The 17,919-nt window shown below is 45.7% G+C and overlaps 3 protein-coding genes across 3 annotated transcripts; 2 read left to right on the forward strand and 1 right to left on the reverse strand.

The window, feature by feature from the left end:
• Positions 1 to 13,466: 13,466 nt before the first annotated feature.
• Positions 13,467 to 14,377, reverse strand: ACET3X_001903 (uncharacterized protein; the record flags this gene model as incomplete). The annotated part of the gene is made up of 2 exons (XM_069447246.1): positions 13,467 to 14,263; positions 14,326 to 14,377. 2 exons carry the CDS (start codon positions 14,375 to 14,377, stop codon positions 13,467 to 13,469), a joined length of 849 nt encoding a protein of 282 aa, XP_069312145.1.
• Positions 14,378 to 14,672: 295 nt separating this feature from the next.
• Positions 14,673 to 15,808, forward strand: ACET3X_001904 (uncharacterized protein). Its single transcript, XM_069447247.1, has 4 exons — positions 14,673 to 14,981; positions 15,046 to 15,275; positions 15,340 to 15,441; positions 15,493 to 15,808. The coding sequence occupies exons 1-4, from the start codon at positions 14,719 to 14,721 to the stop codon at positions 15,690 to 15,692; spliced, it is 795 nt and encodes a 264-aa protein (XP_069312146.1). The 5' UTR covers positions 14,673 to 14,718; the 3' UTR covers positions 15,693 to 15,808.
• A 755-nt stretch (positions 15,809 to 16,563) lies between these two features.
• Positions 16,564 to 17,825, forward strand: ACET3X_001905 (uncharacterized protein; the record flags this gene model as incomplete). The annotated part of the gene is made up of 4 exons (XM_069447248.1): positions 16,564 to 16,707; positions 16,759 to 16,863; positions 16,913 to 17,217; positions 17,267 to 17,825. The coding sequence occupies 4 exons, from the start codon at positions 16,564 to 16,566 to the stop codon at positions 17,823 to 17,825; spliced, it is 1,113 nt and encodes a 370-aa protein (XP_069312147.1).
• Positions 17,826 to 17,919: the final 94 nt, after the last annotated feature.

Below are 17,919 nucleotides of genomic sequence, written 5' to 3' on the forward strand. Positions count from 1 at the left end.
ATATTGGCCAAATTTTGTGGACTTACATCATCGAATCGAGCCAAGATCTCAACCTTGGCCACTCTGATGGACTACTCAAGACTGAGGAAGGCAGAATGCTAACTAAATGGCGCCCTACGATTGTCATCGAGGTAACCCATAAGCACTGCTTAGTAGTAGAGCTTGGCCGTCGACGTCACCAATACTTCCATGGACTGCCATTACTGGGACTGATGGAGCGCTGTGGCGTGGTCTTGGATGTAGGTACAAACGTCGATTACGATAACCTTCCCGAAAATCACGAGATGTTCCGTTCTGTTGGAAAGCCACTCAAGGTAGCTGGATACCACCGAGGCGGCCCAGTGCAACTATCAGGATTCACCGTCGCGCATATCAAACGCATACACACCCGATCATTCAACGAACACAGCTTATCTTGTGGCTGGTTGGAGCAAGAGTCGACTGTGCGGTTGTTGGAAATGTGCGCAAACCTTATTAAGTTCCAACAGGATGTGAAGCCACGATATTCGGCCCGTTTTCTGGAAACACCGATATTCAACCTCACACCAGGATACCGAACAGCCATAGCGGATATCAAAAAGACCTTTTTGCAGGTCATACATACGTCAAAGACTAGTAATGAGGTTTCTGTGGGACAGGATCATCAACCGAGACGCCTGGGCTTAAGAGCGCTGGAGAATGGACGGGGTAGTGTCATCGCGCTACCACAATCACATATCTCTAGGACTGTTGCCGATTTTACTTCGCCGATCAGTGAATCTTTTGACTTCTCCATGAGTATTCCTCGCCAAGGGCGTGACGTGCCTCCTTCCATCACTATACAGAAGGCAAAGATCGCGTCTCGGGTACGTCTTTTGTCTGCGAAGGCGGCTCAGAGCCACAACCAAGCATTGGCATTGCTAGCACAAGCGGAATATGATGAGATCAAAAACGACCGGAGGTTTTCTAAAGCTGCCCGAGAAGATCTGAAGCGCAAGCGAGACGTTGCCGAGACGGAAGTTGAAGTCGCAGAATTTCAAATTGAGGGGTACCAAAAGCTCGAAGATGAACTACAAGGTTACCATCCAAACCAGTTCCATGGCAAGGATGGGGATCAGACAGTCTGCTCGACTATAACAAGCAAGTTCAAGAGAATCCGAATGGATAGTCGCGGCGATCTCAGCAGTCGCATCGGTCGTAATGTTCGCGACAAATGATCTCTTCGCGACTGAGACTGACCGGTCCATTATTTCTGACCAGATCATCTGCCGCCATGGCAACGTATACGTTTTCACGACACGCTATCTTTGCCTACGCTATGCTCTTGGTTCGGCTGCAGTTTATAACCGTCGATCACCCCATTTTCACTTTAAGAAGATCAATACGATCCTACAGTATCGTTCGTGGAAGCTTTGAGGACTTGTAGCCTTCAAAAGTGTGGGTCTTTCGTTCATTTGTAGGGTTTTGTAAGGGGTAGTTATAGGTAATAGTATTTGCTTCACACTATAAGAGAATAGTAGGGGATAGCTCTGTATTCTAATAGTATACTAGGGGAAGTAATAATAATAATTCTTACTAGTCTTCTTACGCGCGAAGCGTAGGTTAAGAGTAAGTTCCTCCTCTATAGAGATAATAAGAGAAGTAATTATGTTAGGACCTTAGTGCCCTTCTGGCTAAGCTGTGTCCTATACGTTATAGAACCTCCCCTCTTAGGCTAGCGTCCTTAACAGTCCTAGCCTTAATAAAAACCTAAAATCTTTATTAGAAAATAGGAAAAGAGTGTCTAGTCTTTTAGTCTATCTTACGCGTGTCTATCTTACGCTATATAGATGTAGCGTTAGGGTAGAGCGTATTATACTTATTACTAGGTCTAGGAGTGATATAGAGGTAACTAAGGATTTTAGGATAAGTCGCCCTTACGCTTTTACTTTATTATAGTAAAGGTAACTTTTTATTTACTTCCTCTTTAGGGTTATAGAATTTTTAGTAAGGTAAGAGTAGAATTTTCTATAGTAACTATCTATTTATTATTTATTATAATAGAAATTTTTCTAACACCTTACTTATCACCTTTGTACTAATACTAATATATACCTTAATTATACCCTCTACGTAAGCTATAAGCTTCCTAATATAGTCTATTATCCTAATCCGCGATACATTAAGAAGTCCTACCTCTAGAATACTATAGTATTTACTTAGAGCGATAGTAATAAGTGTACTAATATAATTACTACTTACGCGACTTACCTACACTACACTTAAACTATCTATAAGTAAAAGTAGATTTATAAAAAGCTAGACGAGCGTTACTATAATTACTATAGTTCTAGTAACTATAGTAGTTATACTTTAGTAAGTTCTTTAAAGTCTTTTAGGCGTATTACGCTTTAGCTAATCTTTATAGGTTCCTACTAACTTAAACGCCTACGTTAATTATCTATACCACTTACGTATAAAGTATAATACTACTATAAGGGGCACTACTACTCCTAAGACTAACGCCGTAGTACTTTATATAGGTGTTAAGCTTATACGCGCGTAGTACTAGTTTAACTTAGAGCTTACTAACTACTAACGTATTACTACTTACTCTAAGACTCCTCTAGGAGTTCCTACCTAGATTCCTATAACCTCCTCTAACTTTCTTAGCCTAATTCTAGTTAAGTAGCACAGGATTACTACTACCTTAGAGCAGCTAGTTAGTTATATAGCAATTATAGTATACTCTTACACTTTATCTTCTAACTTTATTTATCTTAACTAACTTTTTCTAGAATAGTGCTAGCAGTAATAGTAATAACAATAATAATAATAATAATAGTCTATTAGATAGGGAGAGTAAGGATAGCGCTACTAACGCGCTAGCTATACAGCTAGAAGACACTAGGTCTAAGTATAGCGCAGGTAAGGATAGTAAGGGTAGTAAAGATAGTAGAGATAGCGAGGGCGATAAAGATAGCAAGGGTAAGGAGGATAGTAAGGGTAGTAAAGATAATAAGGATAGCGAGGCTTAATTTTTTCCTTTTTTATATTTTTTACTTTCTATACGCGTAGATACCTAAAATCCTATACTATAGGATTTGCGCCTTAAGTGCGTTATAAATTCTTTTATTATACTCTTTTTTATCGCCTTACGCGCTATAAGCTTTATAATACTTTAAAGTCTTAGAGTAGTTCTTCTATATCTTTAAAGTTAGAGGCTAGGGTCTAAGTATTTTAGGATTTATTATATCCTTTCTATCTTAGCTAGTACTATAACTAGCCTTTTCTTACACGTTTTCTAAGGATTTTTTCTACTTCCTAAACTTCTTAACCTTCTAAGGTAACTTCTAGTAGTTACGTATTATTATTATTATTTTTCCTAGAATTCTATTATTCTAGAAGAGACACGTAGAAGACATTATAAATATAATAATAAGGTAGTAGAAGTAAGTAATATACCTACGTCCTAACTACGTTCTAGACTTAAAATAGTCTAATATACTTACTAGAAAGCTTTTTACTAGGTTAGTTAACTAGGTTAATATACTTTATACTAAGGAGAATAAGGTCTCCTTTATAAAAAACGTCTAGCTTATATTTCTTATTATAGTAGTAGCTTTAATACTCTTACGCTTTTAATAGATAATCTATTACTACTATATATATACTATATATACGCTAAACTCTATCTACTATATCTAGTACCTCCCCCTCTTACCTACTATCCTTAAGAGGTATTATAAGTAAGGGGTACTTACTATAAATAAGGTAGAAAGGAGTAGCTTTTATTAATTTATAAATAGAGTTATTATACGCGAATTATACTATTAATAATAATTAGACTTAGTTATCCTATTTTTTAGACGTAAAAATTCTTAAGTATTACTTTATAGTCTAATTCTAGTGTTTAGTTTACCTATCTATCTATAGATAGAAGGCTATACGAAGCCTATACTTTACCTATAGTTAGTAGTAGATCTCTATCTATAATATAGAAGTAAATACTAAGCCTTAGTCTAATATAATACCTTTCTATACCCTGTATTTTAAAATAACCTAATTAAAGTAAGATTCTATAAACTATTTTATATCTTAGGTTTTTAAAGTAAGTATATAAATAACTATCTTAGAGAAGTAGTCTATAATTATAAGTACTATATTAAAGACGTAACCTAACTTATCTTTTAATAGTAATAATCTTATAATAAAATCTAAAGAGACTTCCTTAAAGATATCCTTTAGGATTAGTAGTAATACTAGCTTACTATATTTACTATACTATATAGCTTTACTTCTTTAATATATAGTATAAGTCCTTATATATTCCTAGACGTCTTAGCTAAGTAATAGCTAATAGTAGTACTTATTAATAAGCTTAAGTATCCTATATATACTAAAGTAGCTGTTACACGGGGGTTTGCTATACTTCTCTAAGCTCGGTCCGTACTAAGGCGAGATAGATATTGGCGATAGTCCGTGAGGTAGGATATGGAATGATCAGGTGGAAAAGAGTTATCGTTGTAACCAAAGAATAACGCTACCAATTCTATAACAATAGAATAACTAGTTGACAATCTGTGTAAGAGATGAACTATTTGAGTTGACCACAACGAGTGTAATAATGAGATCCAACACATTCTTATACCCCTTGCCTTAGGTCCTGTCCTCCTTGCCCTCCCTTCCAAGAGGGAGGCCTGGGAGGGCCGTGGCCTCCCGATCCTCACTGGCCTCCCGGAGGCCAGGTCTTGGCGGGATGCCATTCCTTTCACGTGATCTGGGCCCCGCCCTAGATCCACTTTCGTCCAACGTGTCCGCCCGATGGTCTTCCTTCATGCGACCTGCATGAAAGGAAGGCAATTCCTTGTTACCTTGTAACATTACCCCCCCTCTTAGGCGTATCGTCTCGATACCCTGGATTATCGTTTTCCCGCGCCTAGTCCGGCGGCGGTGGTGGAGGTATAGCTACTCTGGTGGTGTCGTATCCTCTCTTTCCTCCTTTCCTCACTTTCCCTGACCATGCCCAAGGTTCAGACTTCTCGACGCGTCCGTACCCAGAACTCGACTCAACAGCGCCAGGCTCGTGCTGACCGTATCCGCCAACAAGGGAACGAGATGACCTTTCGTTGCAAGCGGTGTGAGGAGAAGAATCTTCGTTGTTTCGTGGACACTGCCTCTGGGCAGTGTGCGGGCTGTATTTCGGTGAAAGCTGAGTGTAGCTTATTTGTGACTGAGGAAGAGTGGGAGAAGGTTGAGGCTGAAAAGCGCGAGAAGCGCTTGGCGCTTCTTCGAGCTGAGGCCGAGGTCGCTCGACTTCGGCTGGAAGTGGCAGAGACTGAGGCGCGAGAGCGAGCATTCGCTGATCGAGATCACGCCATTTTGAGTCTTCAGGATCGCGCGAAAGAGCAAGCCGAGGGGAACTCTGCCCCTGGTACGGACTTTCAACCAACTGAACCATCGCTACCCGGACTGTCGACTGACTTGGGCTGGTTGCAGGATGACGCTTCTTTCGATCCTTTTTCTGAATTCTTTTCTTCCCTGGAGGATCCGCTCCTCCCTTCTCTGGGTGTCTCCGATGGTACTCACGTACCTGTGACTTGCAGTTCGTCAAATTTTCTTTTGGTTCCCAAGTGTTCTGGCTCTCTGGCCATCCTAGCCACTTGACCAAGTATTTCCACTGACGACCGATTTTCCGCAGGTCCCTGATTTCTTCGACCTCGTATTCATCGTCCTCGAGCTCTATGTCGGTAGCTAGCTCGGCATCTGGAGGTGCTCTTTCCAGGAGTTTCTTGTGAAAGACAGGGTGGATGCGCATGCCTAGTGGGAGTTGGAGTTTGTAATTTACGTTGCCCATTTCTTCTAGAACTTCGAATGGTCCTACTCGGAGGTTGTCCAGTTTCTTGCTTGGTCGCTTAGTTTTCAAGTTCTGTCGTGACAGGAAAACTTTGTCCCCCTTCTTAAAGGTTGGTCCCTCAATCCTTTGCTTATTAGCCGCTTTGGCTGTTGTGAGGTTCCTGTGAGCGATGTTCTTGCTCAATTCGTCGTGCAGTTCTCGCATCAAGCGGGCTTTGTCGTCTGCACCTACTGCGATACTCTCTATATCTTTCGGATCTCGATGAGCAATCGGCTCATATCCGTAGTTCGCATAGTGTGGCGAGTACTTAGTCGTCGCAGACCTAGTACTATTGTAGGCCAATTGTGCTGTCGGCAAGAGTTCAACCCAGTTGTCTTGCAGCTTGTTGGCGTACATCCTCAGATACTGTTCCAGTGTCTGGTTCGTTCGTTCCGTCTGGCCATCTGTTTCGGGGTGGAAGCTAGTCGATAGCTTCTTCTTCACACCCAACTTTGCCAGGAATGTGTTCCAATACTTGGAAGTGAACAGTTTATCACGATCGGTGATGAATTCTTCAGGTATCCCATGTTCTGACATAAGTGCCTTGCTGACCTCATACGCGCATTCTTCTGCCGTAATGGTTTCTTCCGTGGGCACAAATTTTGCTCCTTTCGTGTGACGACACACGATGACTAGGACTGTGTCGCATAATCTTCCGGATCCTGGTTCTAACGACTTCGGGAGCTTCACTATGAAGTCCATTGTTACGCTGCTCCATGGTCTCGTTGGTGGCGGTAAGGGTTGTAACAGGCCATAGGGCTTATGTCTCTTGGGTTTGTTCTGATGACAAGCCAAACAGTTGCCTAGGACGTCCTGCACCTTCGCTCGCAAGCGTGGTATCGCAAACACCTTTGATAGTCGCCTGACCATTTCTTCTAGCGATGCATGTCCATACTCTGGGGACTCATGCAGTTCCTTGATGAGACTCGATCTCATGTGTGGGGGTACATATGTTCGATCGCTTCGAATCATATCTCGGTACTCTCGCTTGTCTTGTAACAGTTCGTCGGAGCCGTTCTCGTCAGGCTCGAACTGCCAGCTGGCCGCTCTCTGCTGCCACTGCTGCTGAAGTGTTTCTACCCGCTCGGCCACCTTAGCTATCTTAGCTAGTTCCGGCTGGTTGTAACGTAGTGTGCCATCAGGCATCTTCTTGAACATGGCGTCATGTGGTTCCTTATGATTTTCCTCGCGTAAGTCGGATCTCCTGCTTAAAGCATCCGCAGCTCCGTTGAGCGTTCCAGCGCGGTGAGTTATCTTGAAGTCGAACTGAGCTAGCATCTCAGCCCATCGGACTTGTCGTCGGTTGAGTTTCTTCGTTGTCATGAAACCTGCCAAGTTCTGGTGATCGGTAAAAACCTCGATCTGGTGTGGTAGTCCTAGCAAATAGACTTCCCACTGTTCAAAGGCATCGACTACTCCTAGTAGCTCCTTATCGTGAACGTCGTAGTTTAGTTCTGCTCCAGAGAACTTTCTTGAGTGGTAGAACACTGGTCTCCACTTTTTGTCTGGGCACTGCTGCGACAATACAGCTCCGAGTGCATAATCTGACGCGTCGGTCTCGACTCGCGTCTCTCGCTTTGGGTCGTACATCTCTAGTACTGGTGCCTCGAGGAATATCTGCTTGATTCGATCAAAAGCCTCCTGATGTTCCTCGTTCCATTTGAAACCAACTTCCTTTTTCGTGATCTCGGAGAGAGGTGTTGTGATCTTTGAGTAATCCTTGATGAACTTCCGGTAGTAGTTGGCAAATCCTAGGAAGGATTGCACGTCCTTGACTGTTTTGGGCGTTGGCCACTCCTGTACAGCCGCTGTCTTCTTTGGGTTCATCTTCACCCCCTCTGTGGATATTATGAAGCCTAGGTATTCCGTTTCCTTCGTGTGGAATTCGCACTTCCCCGGCTGCAGGTACAGCTTGTATTCCTTAAGCTTCCTGAGCACTTTCTTGACATGTTCCACATGTTCTTCTAGCGTCCCGCTGGAGTATACCAGCACATCGTCGATGTACGCTGTGACGAAGATTCCAAGGTACTCGTGAAGAGCGTTGTTGATGACTGACTGAAACGTTGCCGGGGCATTCGTTAACCCAAAAGGCATTACTGTGTACTCGAACAGTCCATATTTCGTTTTGAACGCTGTCATCCATTCGTGTCCTTCCTTGATCCTGATTCGGTGAAATCCTTCCCGAACGTCGAACTTCGTAAACCACTTGGCTCCCTGGAGTCGATCCATGAGCTCGGTTATTAGTGGTAAGGGATATCGGTTCTTCCGAGTAACGCTGTTCAACCTTCGGAAGTCGACACATAGTCGCCACTTCCCGTTAGGCTTCTTTACGAACAAGATGGGTGAGGCCATTGGGCCTGATCCCGGTCGGATAAATCCCTTCTTCAGATTCTTCTGGATGTACTCCCTTAGCTCAGCATCGTGCTCGGGCGATATGGGATACATAGGTCCTGGGCTTAACTTTGCCCCTTCATCTAGGATGATCTCGTGATCCCAATCCTGATGGTCTGCCAAATCCGTGGCTTCGTTTTCCTCGAAGAGTTCTCTAAACTCGTCGGTCTGATACTCTCTTGGTATCTCTAGTGGTAAGGGTCCTTCCTTCGTGGTCGCGACTCGTCTTATCCATATGACTCCTACTCTTTGAGGGTCCTTCTCATAGATTCTCATGATCTTATGAGGCGAGATCTTGCCGAACCTCCCGTCCTGGGTTGAGCTCTGGTCCTTCGGGCTCACTCTTTGGCGTACTCCAGCAACCTTGTGCACAGGTTCTCTTCTGAGTATCGTCTTCATTCGCCAGTCGATGGCGGGGTTATGGGCATCTAGCCAGTCATAACCAATCAACATGTCTAGTCCTCCTAGTTCCATTATGTCGATATTCATTTGGCACTCTATGCCAGCTATCCGTAGCTTTGTTGATTCAGTTTCCATCCGTATCATGCCGTTTCCATATTCCATGGGTTTCTCGTCGGCTAACAGTACCGATACTGGGTTCTTCTTAACCCGGTAGGGTAGTTCGTGTTTCTCCACCACTCTGGGTGAGATCATCGTCCGTGCGGCCCCGCTATCTACGAGCGCCTCGATGTTTCGTCCCTGTACAGATACGGTCGTGAGCAGCTGCTTCACCCGACCATCGGTATCCTGCACCTTCCTAAGGGTCGTTTTAGGACTGCCTTCACCAGCGTGACCCTGTCCCTGGCGGCATCCTAGTTTTTTGACTGCTTACCTTTCCTGTACTTAGGAAAGTAGCCTGTGTCATTCTTTGAGCTGTAGTGCGTCAAGCACCTGTCGTCGTAACAGAAGCTCCAATGAATGTTCTGGTGAGGTATCTCCTCCCTGGTGATCCTCTTCCTTGGTTGAGCCTTCTTGGCCTCGTGAATCTCACAATCTGCTACCTCGCAGATGTTTGATGATAGGGTGCGATGGTAATAGTCATCCACCTTGTGTGCTTCCTTGAGCTGCTTGCGATGGAAGTCACACCCGTTCCTGCATTGCATCCATAGAAGTCTGTAGTGGATCTCCACTTTCTCTGGTTCGTGTAGATGGCAGATGTCTGCTAGACATTCGTCTGCCCAGAGGTTCAGGTGGCAGCACCGGTCCTGGTCTGTCCTGCAATCCTCCTTATCTTGCTTATGGAACTCGCAATTTATCTTGCAGTCATACCAACACAAATCCTTGTGATCCTTGGTATCTTCTACTTCGTGGGCTTCTTGGTCCTCGACCTCAGCCATTGGATCATCGAAGTAGGGTTGTTGGTGTATCGCCTGATACCCAATTTCTTCGGCATTCGGGCCGGTAATCATGATTCGTTCGCGAACCGTGCATTCGTCGGCGTAGTGTGTCTTGTTACCACATACCCAACATTGGTTGTTGGCTAATCGTTCCATCACGATGGTGCCTTTGACCTTCCAGTCAGTCTTCTTTGGCTGGCCCATGGTGAGAACTTCGTTGTCCGGTTTAACTCTTGGGACGATTTCGTAGCCTTCCTTATCCTCCAAGCGTGCCTCCTCGTATAGGTCTAAGTCGCTTAGGTTGTCATCCGGCTCTATCCCGGCCGGGTAAGGCGTGCCTTGTCTGATCATCCGGATCTTGATAGCTGCCTGTTTGACTTGTTCTTCTTCGCAATCCCTAGCGAAGTGTCCTGTCTTCCCGCATCGGAGACATGCTTTGTTGTCGTAACGCCGCTGGCGTTCTTCCTTGGAGAGACCGTCGTGTCTTTTACCTCCTCGGGTTTTCTTGTCTTTGGCCTTCTCTTGTACCTTGCCGGTCATGATGGCGTCGCCATCCCTGTCGAATCTACCACGCTGTTTCTTCATGTTGGGCAGGTTGGGTCGGAAGTATTTCTTCTGATCGTTTCGTTCCCACAACCTGTTGTCGATACGCGTGGCTAGCTCAATCAGAGCGTGTAGTGTCCCGGGCTTATCGTGGTGTACAAGGCCGTCCTTGACATTCTCTTTGAGGCCTGCTTCGAATACCGTTCGAAGTGCCGCATCATCCCAATCGATCCGTGCTTGTAGTTGCTTGAATTCCGCCGTGTATGCCGATACTGACGAGGTCTGCCTCAGGCGAGTGATCTTCTTCTCTGCCTGGTTCTGAGCGTCTACTTCTCCGAAGATGCGTCCCATCTCTTGCTTAAACTCTGTCCAACTTGCGAACAAGGTACGGGTTCCTTCTTTGGTGCCCATGTGTTCTGCATCCAGCAGATAGTCGTCCACATAGGGTTGCATCCAATTGGAAGCCTTATCCTTCATGTATGTACTGGCCATGAGGATCTTTTCCTGGTCGTTGGGTACCTCGTTATACTCGCAGTACAGGTCGATGTTGGTGAGAAATACTCGTAGCTTTTCTCGTTCTCCACCGTATTTCTCTGGTGACGCTATCTTGGGTTTCTTTGTAGCAACGGGTCGTTCGTTAGGGGTCATCATCAGTTGCCCTGCAAGCTGATTGATCATTGCCTGCATCTCAGCAATCTGCTGAGCCTGCGTGGTTGTGTGTTGCCTAAGATTCCTGAGCTCGGTGACGTTAGGGTTCTCTCCCTCGTCATCGGATGCTTCCAGCATCTCATCATTTTCTGGGGTAGGGCGTGCTGGCGTCGAGGGTCCCTGACCCTGAGCCCTGTTGTTCTGCGCGTTTCCCTGATGAGCCATTGTTGAATCTTAATCGGGCTGTCCTGTTGGTTAAACGTCCACTGATATCCAAGGTGGTCAAAGTGTTACACGGGGTTAGGCTATACTTCTCTAGGCTCGGTCCGTACTAAGGCGAGGTAGACTAAAGCGATAGTCCGTGAGGTAGCGTATGGAATGATCAGGTGGAAAAGAGTTATCGTTGTAACCAAGAGATAAACGATACCAATTCTATAAACGATAGAATAACTAGTTAACAATCTGTGTAAGAGATGAACTATTTGAGTTGACCACAACAAGTGTAATAATGAGATCTAACACATTCTTATACCCCTTGCCTTAGGTCCTGTCCTCCTTGCCCTCCCTTCCAAGAGGGAGGCCTGGGAGGGCCGTGGCCTCCCGATCCTCACTGGCCTCCCGGAGGCCAGGTCTTGGCGGGATGCCATTCCTTTCACGTGATCTGGGCCCCGCCCTAGATCCACTTTCGTCCATCGTGTCCGCCCGATGGTCTTCCTTCATGCGACCTGCATGAAAGGGAAGCAATTCCTTGTTACCTTGTAACACTATAGTAGTAATTTAACTAATTAGACTAACATCTACTTAAGGATTAAGGATAACCCTAAGTTCTTTTTCTTAACTAGATTCTACTTATACGCTACACGTACGCTTTATACCTAGTAAGATATTAATTAGTAACTACCTTACTAATCTTAGATTTTTAGGGAGGCTTACCCTTTTCCTACTTAGTTAATATTAATAGGCGCTTAGTTTAGGTTACTATTTTAGCACTTATTAGTGTAGTGCCCCTTCTTCTAGCACTTAAAGTATATAATTAAGCTATTATCTTTTAGCTTCTTTAGTAGGTTACACTATAGGGTTAGAGAAAGAGCCTCTCTACGCTTTCCCTTATAAGCGCTTTAGGCCTATTATTTATATATAAGGGCTACTCTATATAAGTTTCTTTTAAGTGTAGATACTAATATAATAAGGTCCTCTCTAGTAGCTAGAACTTAGTAATAGTTAATAATAGCTTACTATAACTTAGGCTATAGTTTTATGAATTAGTATTATACCCTCTACTTTTTAATATAAGTAGGGAGTTAGTCTTCTAGAACTTCTAAGTAAGTAGTAAAAGAGTAAACTATCTAGTCTTTTTACTATATAGTATTATTATACGCTATAGCTACTTTAAGACTATAGTTAACAAGATTAGAAAGTAAGTTAAGTAGGTACTACTTAAAGTATTCTTAGGTAGGATCCTCCCCTTATACTTTAAACGTACGCTTATAGTGCGCGTACTAAAGCTCCCTAGGTTCTCCTCCTATATACTACATAGACTATAAAACTTTATTATAGTTAGTAGAAAACTCTTATAGTAGTAGTTAAAAAGCTATCTTATAAGAATAGATAAATTCGTAATATTCTTTAATTATTTTTCCCTAGTACTCCGTAGGGTCCTTAGGTTTTAAAGTGCGTTTTAGGTGCGTAGCGCCTATAGGTTTAGGTGTACGTTAGGTGCGCGTAATAGGATCCTTAGTGCTAAGGGTAATATAGCTTACTTCCGCTTAGGGTATACCTTATCCTATTTCCTTTAGCTATACGACTTTGTCTTCTAGCTCGCGTAGCTATTAGAGGGTAAGTAGTTTATCCTATTATTTCTTAATAGCTGTAATGCGCTCCTCTAGCGTTATAAGTGCGTTTTCTACTAGCGGCGCGTATTCGCTACGCGGTGTTTATGTTAGGCTTAAAAGGCTAGAACTTTAGCTCCCCGCCCTAGCTTAGGTAGTAGATTGCGTTAAGGGAGCTATCCCTAGACTATTTACCCTATAAGAGAGAAGAATTATATATAAGGGGTAGTTATAGGTAATAGTATTTACTTTACACTATAAGAGAATAGTGGGGGATAGCTCTATATTCTAATAGTATACTAGGGGAAGTAATAATAATAATTCTTACTAGTCTTCTTACGCGCGAAGCGCAGGTTAAGAGTAAGTTCCTCCTCTATAGAGATAACAAGAGAAGCAATTATGTTAGGACCTTAGTGCCCTTCTAGCCAAGCTGTGTCCTATACGTTACAGGTTTGGCCTTGCTCTACGCCTCTGGGTATCACTAGAGCTATCACGTATAGACTTCGAGGTTACTTTGCATGCTACTACACCGCAATTTAATTGCGAATCTCACGGCTTATGGCCAACGTCTGGTCTCTAACACTTCATGTTAATATAGTGAACTATTTTCATTCGGCGGAAGAGCTAGACAGTTCAATGGGGAAATACACAGTGTACACATCCTCGAACCGTGATCTACCATCATGGCTTACATCCTCGACTGATTATAGGTCACACTCTCCTACTCTAACCCTAAGGTGGCTCATTCTCACAATAGATTGGCCTTGATAGAGATTATTGACAACATCAGATCGCTCTAGCTAGTCGTCGTTTCATGGATGTTCGCCGTAGACGATCTTGATGATTAAGCTACAACCAGTACGTCTATCCTTTGGTCATGACACCGCCACCATTAGTACCGATCACTTGTCCCGTGATCCATCCAGCCTCAGGCATACACAATAAGCCAACGACCCCTGCGACCTCATCTAAATACGCTGGCCGACCACCCATATCCTTCGCTGCAGCAATAGTCTCCTCCGAGTCGACACCCTCTCTCGTCGCAGCCAGTGGTGCCATGTAGTTAAGCGACCAGACCCGCTCCAACATCTCCTTCGGTAGACCCGTATACATCCCGGTAGCCATTGCACCTGGATTAATGGAGTTGACTGTGCAGCGTTCGGCGAGCTCTCGCGCCCATACACGTGTCATTGCTTCGAGCGCGCCTTTGGTACCAGCGTAGCAGGACTGCCACCAGAAACCCATTGAGGTTGTTATACTGGAGACGTTGATCACACGGCCTGATCTGTCATGGGGCAAATATGGTAGGGCAGCCTGTAAAACAAATAGTGGTGCCCGCGCGTTCAATGAGAAGGTTGCATCGAAGTCTGACAAGGCAATGGAGCCCATTGGTGCTGGATTAACGATACCCGCGTTGTTTACCAATATGTCAATTTGAAACCCATCGTCGTTGCCGAAAGCCGATTTCACCGCGTCGATGAGCTGATTGGGTCCGTTGGGCGTAGTGATGTCGACCCTTGCTGGTAACGCCCGGACAGAATGCTGTTGTTCTATCTCTTGGGCTAGAGTAGCCGCGAGCGCACTAGAGGACTCTGAGGCGTAGTTGATGACGATATTTGCTCCTTTGGAAGCCAGATGACGTACTAAGGCGGCGCCAAAACCTTTTCATAGCTTGTTAAATCCGTCTCTGGGTCGCTATATAAAGGACATTCATGATACATACCCCGCGATGCACCGGTGATTATTACGAGTTTGTTCTCCAAGGGTCTTGTCATTGTGTAAATGGTGGCTGAGTTGACACATCCCCATCTAAACGCGACATCTGAATGCTAATATGTACACAAGTGCCAGCAAATCTTGCATAAAACCCAATAGGTTGGTTCTAATATACCTTGGATGCTGCATGTGGCACATCAAACACTTGGCAAGGACTCTGATCCTTCGCGGATGTGGGAGAACATGGGCGTGATCCAGCCTTGGGTTCACAGGCTTGGCCAGACTAGTGGGGAAGTACTGTAACTCAATCAAAGGTTCATTCCAGCTTTTTGGCGTTTCGAAATCCCACGGCAACTCATTCTACATCCTTCAGATCAGTCATTTGATTCAGTCTCCCGTCATGCGGCTACACAATCGCGTTGCCATCGTCACTGGCTCATCCCAGGGCATTGGCCGAGAGATCTGTCACCAGTTCTTCATTGAGGGTGCACTGATTGTATGCGCTGATCTCAAGCCAACCGGGAAAGGCGAAAGCATCACTACGCATGAATGGATCGTCAGCAAAGGCGGACTAGCGATCTTTGTTGAGACGGATGTCAGTATAGCCGCTAGCTGGGAAGCACTCATCGCGAAAGCTGTCAAGACATATGGGCGGCTCGATATGTACGTATGCACCCGAATTTTAGTCACCGATTTCGAGGTCATTGACTGATATGAACACCTACAGTGTGGTGAATAACGCGGGCATTTGCGCTGAGGCCAGCAACCCGCTGCCCATCGACCAGGTCGACGAAGACATGTTCGACGCACACATGCGGATTAATACCCGAGGCGTTTTTCTTGGTTGCAAGTATGCCGTTCGCCAGTTCAAGGTACAAGAGCCAGGCTCCAACGGTATGCGCGGCTGGATTGTCAACCTCGCTTCTATGGTCTCCAACATCGGGATGCAGGGACTCAGTAAGTTATTCCACGCACTAACAAGCGAGTGAATTGTTTTTTGCATCTGGCTTACGTTTTACAGCTGGGTACACAGCGTCCAAGGGTGCCGTTGCAGCTATGACGAGGACCATCGCACTGGATGTCGCGAAAGAAGGCATTGTAGCCAATTGTATCGCTCCTGGATGTAAGTCGACCCTTTCAGCATCATAATGGTCGCCCTGACACTCGCCATCAGTTTCTCAAACGGCCATGCTTGATGATGCACTTGGTGGGGCCTTGTCCTCCGCGGCGGACGCAGTCAAGGCCTCGATTCCTCGCGGCAGCTTTGGGCACCCCACAGATCATGCGAGGGCCGCCGTGTATCTTGCAAGCGATGATGCTCAATGGGTTACGGGGCAAGTATTGAATGTGGATGGTGGCTTGACGGCGCAGTGAATGAATCTCCCGAAGGTTTAGGAGGTATCGTCGCAAACATGGCGGAGTCGTTGAGGCATCACGCATGCGCCGTGCCGCTTAGCTTTGCGAATAAGGATCTGTCTAGAACATTTGAGCTTTCGCAACCAATGTCTCTCCATACCAATTGTGGTTGTGCTTGCATGGTATGCAATGTGCCGGCAGCGGGCAGTTTTGCAGGGATGATCCGCCACATCCCGTTTTGGCCGCTCTCCCGTCTTCCCCGCGGCCGACGCCCGGGTGGGTTCTCCCCAAACCTTCCTCAACGTGACAACTTGTCTTCTCTCCCACCAAGTTCCACCCCCCGCCCGGTTTCTTGTGAGTCTATACAGCATGCTGTATCGCTGGCTGTTGTTCGTATTATAGTGGCGATACCTGTGATCGCTTAGTAGCCTCACCCTAGGATCGGCAGAGCAGCGTGGGGGTAACATCTGCGCCTGGACCCGGAAGTATCATTAGGTACCATGCCACATCCTCGCATGCCACGTACGGAACTCGGGCTTCATTACCAGCCTCGATTACGCGACCTTGTCACCTCATCATCGGTAGCATAGGCGAGTGTGCTTAACAGCGCAGAACCTTCGTAAGTCTAGGATGTTCCTGCGAGGGACTGCTTTGGGGAGAAAATGACCGCGACTGGGTCGTTGCTTCAGCAAGAGAGATACCCAACGTTGGGTTCGAACGTGCCATCTTGTCTCAGGTTGCGAGGGAGATGTGTGTAAATCCCAAGAAAGATTTCGCCATTGGGATCAATGAGGGCACCGTACGCTCAAAGATCCAGGGAAGGGGGCGTTGCCAGGCATCACAGACATAAAGCAACCTTGGAGTAGAACACGAGAATACACAAAGCACCATGCCTAGTCCTACGTCTCCTTCGTTGGCATTAGCTGTTCTCATTCTCTTACCGTTCGATATCATAACTTGGGCTCTTCGTTTTCATGTCAGACTTTCGCGAAAAGCATGGGGGCCAGATGACTGGTCTATGGTGGTAGCAATTGTGAGTCGACGACCATTCAGATGAGACACCACGAGTATTTACATTCCGCAGCCACTCTTCATTGTATCGACAACGGGCATGCTCGGGATCGCTTTCACAGGAGGTGGAAAGAAGGACAACGAGCTCACTGCAGAGGAAAGACAAACAGCAATGTTCGTAAGTGATGTGAGAGATCTGCTTTGGTTGCCATACTGACAATTGACAGTGGTGGTTCATCATGCAAACCATGTTCTGTCTGGCCGCCATCCCCGTGAAATGGGCCATTTGCTTTACCTTGCTCCGCATAGCGAATGGCAAGAGGGCGTATGAATGGTCGGTATACGCCATCATGGCCGCAGTCGCTGCTGTTATGGCTTCAACAACCATATATGAGTTCTTTCATTGCACGCCTATTGCGATGAATTGGAGGGCGGTCGAAGGTGGCTCTTGTAAAGCTCAAAGCAACATCACTGGGTTTAGTTTTGCCCTCTCAGCAGTTTCCATCTTCTCGGACTGGTTCTGCGCCATCATGTAAGTTCATTTGCGACTCATTTAGCTCCGTTGACTCATCATGTCGTAGTCCTATTCCGCTACTCTGGAACGTCCAGATCGAATTCCGCGTCAAGATTTTTATCATCGCACTCCTCGGCCTCGGCATATTCGCGTCAACTGCAGCTATCGTTCGCCTCACCGTAACGCTTAACCTCAGTGCGACGACGGACTTCCTCTATTACGCTATGCCAGTAGCGGCGTGGGCACATGCAGAGTTAGGCCTTGGAGTGGTTCTTGCCAACCTTTCGGCTTTGCGTCCACTCCTCGAGAAAATGCTCGATATTGGCTCCGCCTTGCGCAGCGGGAGCAAGAAACGTACTGGTGATCAAGCGTCTGGCGAGCGATATATGGAGCTCGAAGAGGGTATTCGGAATAAAAAGCCCACAATCTTATCAAAGAGACTGAGCGGCATGAAGACGAATGACAAGATAAACAGAGGTGAAGAAGACTTAGACGGTGATTCATCCCTGGGAGAAGACGACAGGTCTACGCGAAACATTATGAGCACTGATTTACGGCCAAATGCGCACAGTATCCAGATCGATCATGAGTATGAGGTCAGCTACCAGAGTAGGAAAGGCTCATAAAGCGTTTTAGTGAAGGTATATAGGTTGTGGGAAGACTGGAGAAGTTCAAAGGGAACGGCTGATCTGTTGTTACAAAGGAGAGGCTTGAGGTTTT

This window comes from Alternaria dauci, chromosome 1 (genome assembly GCF_042100115.1).
Source record: "Alternaria dauci strain A2016 chromosome 1, whole genome shotgun sequence".
NCBI lineage: Eukaryota > Fungi > Ascomycota > Dothideomycetes > Pleosporales > Pleosporaceae > Alternaria > Alternaria dauci.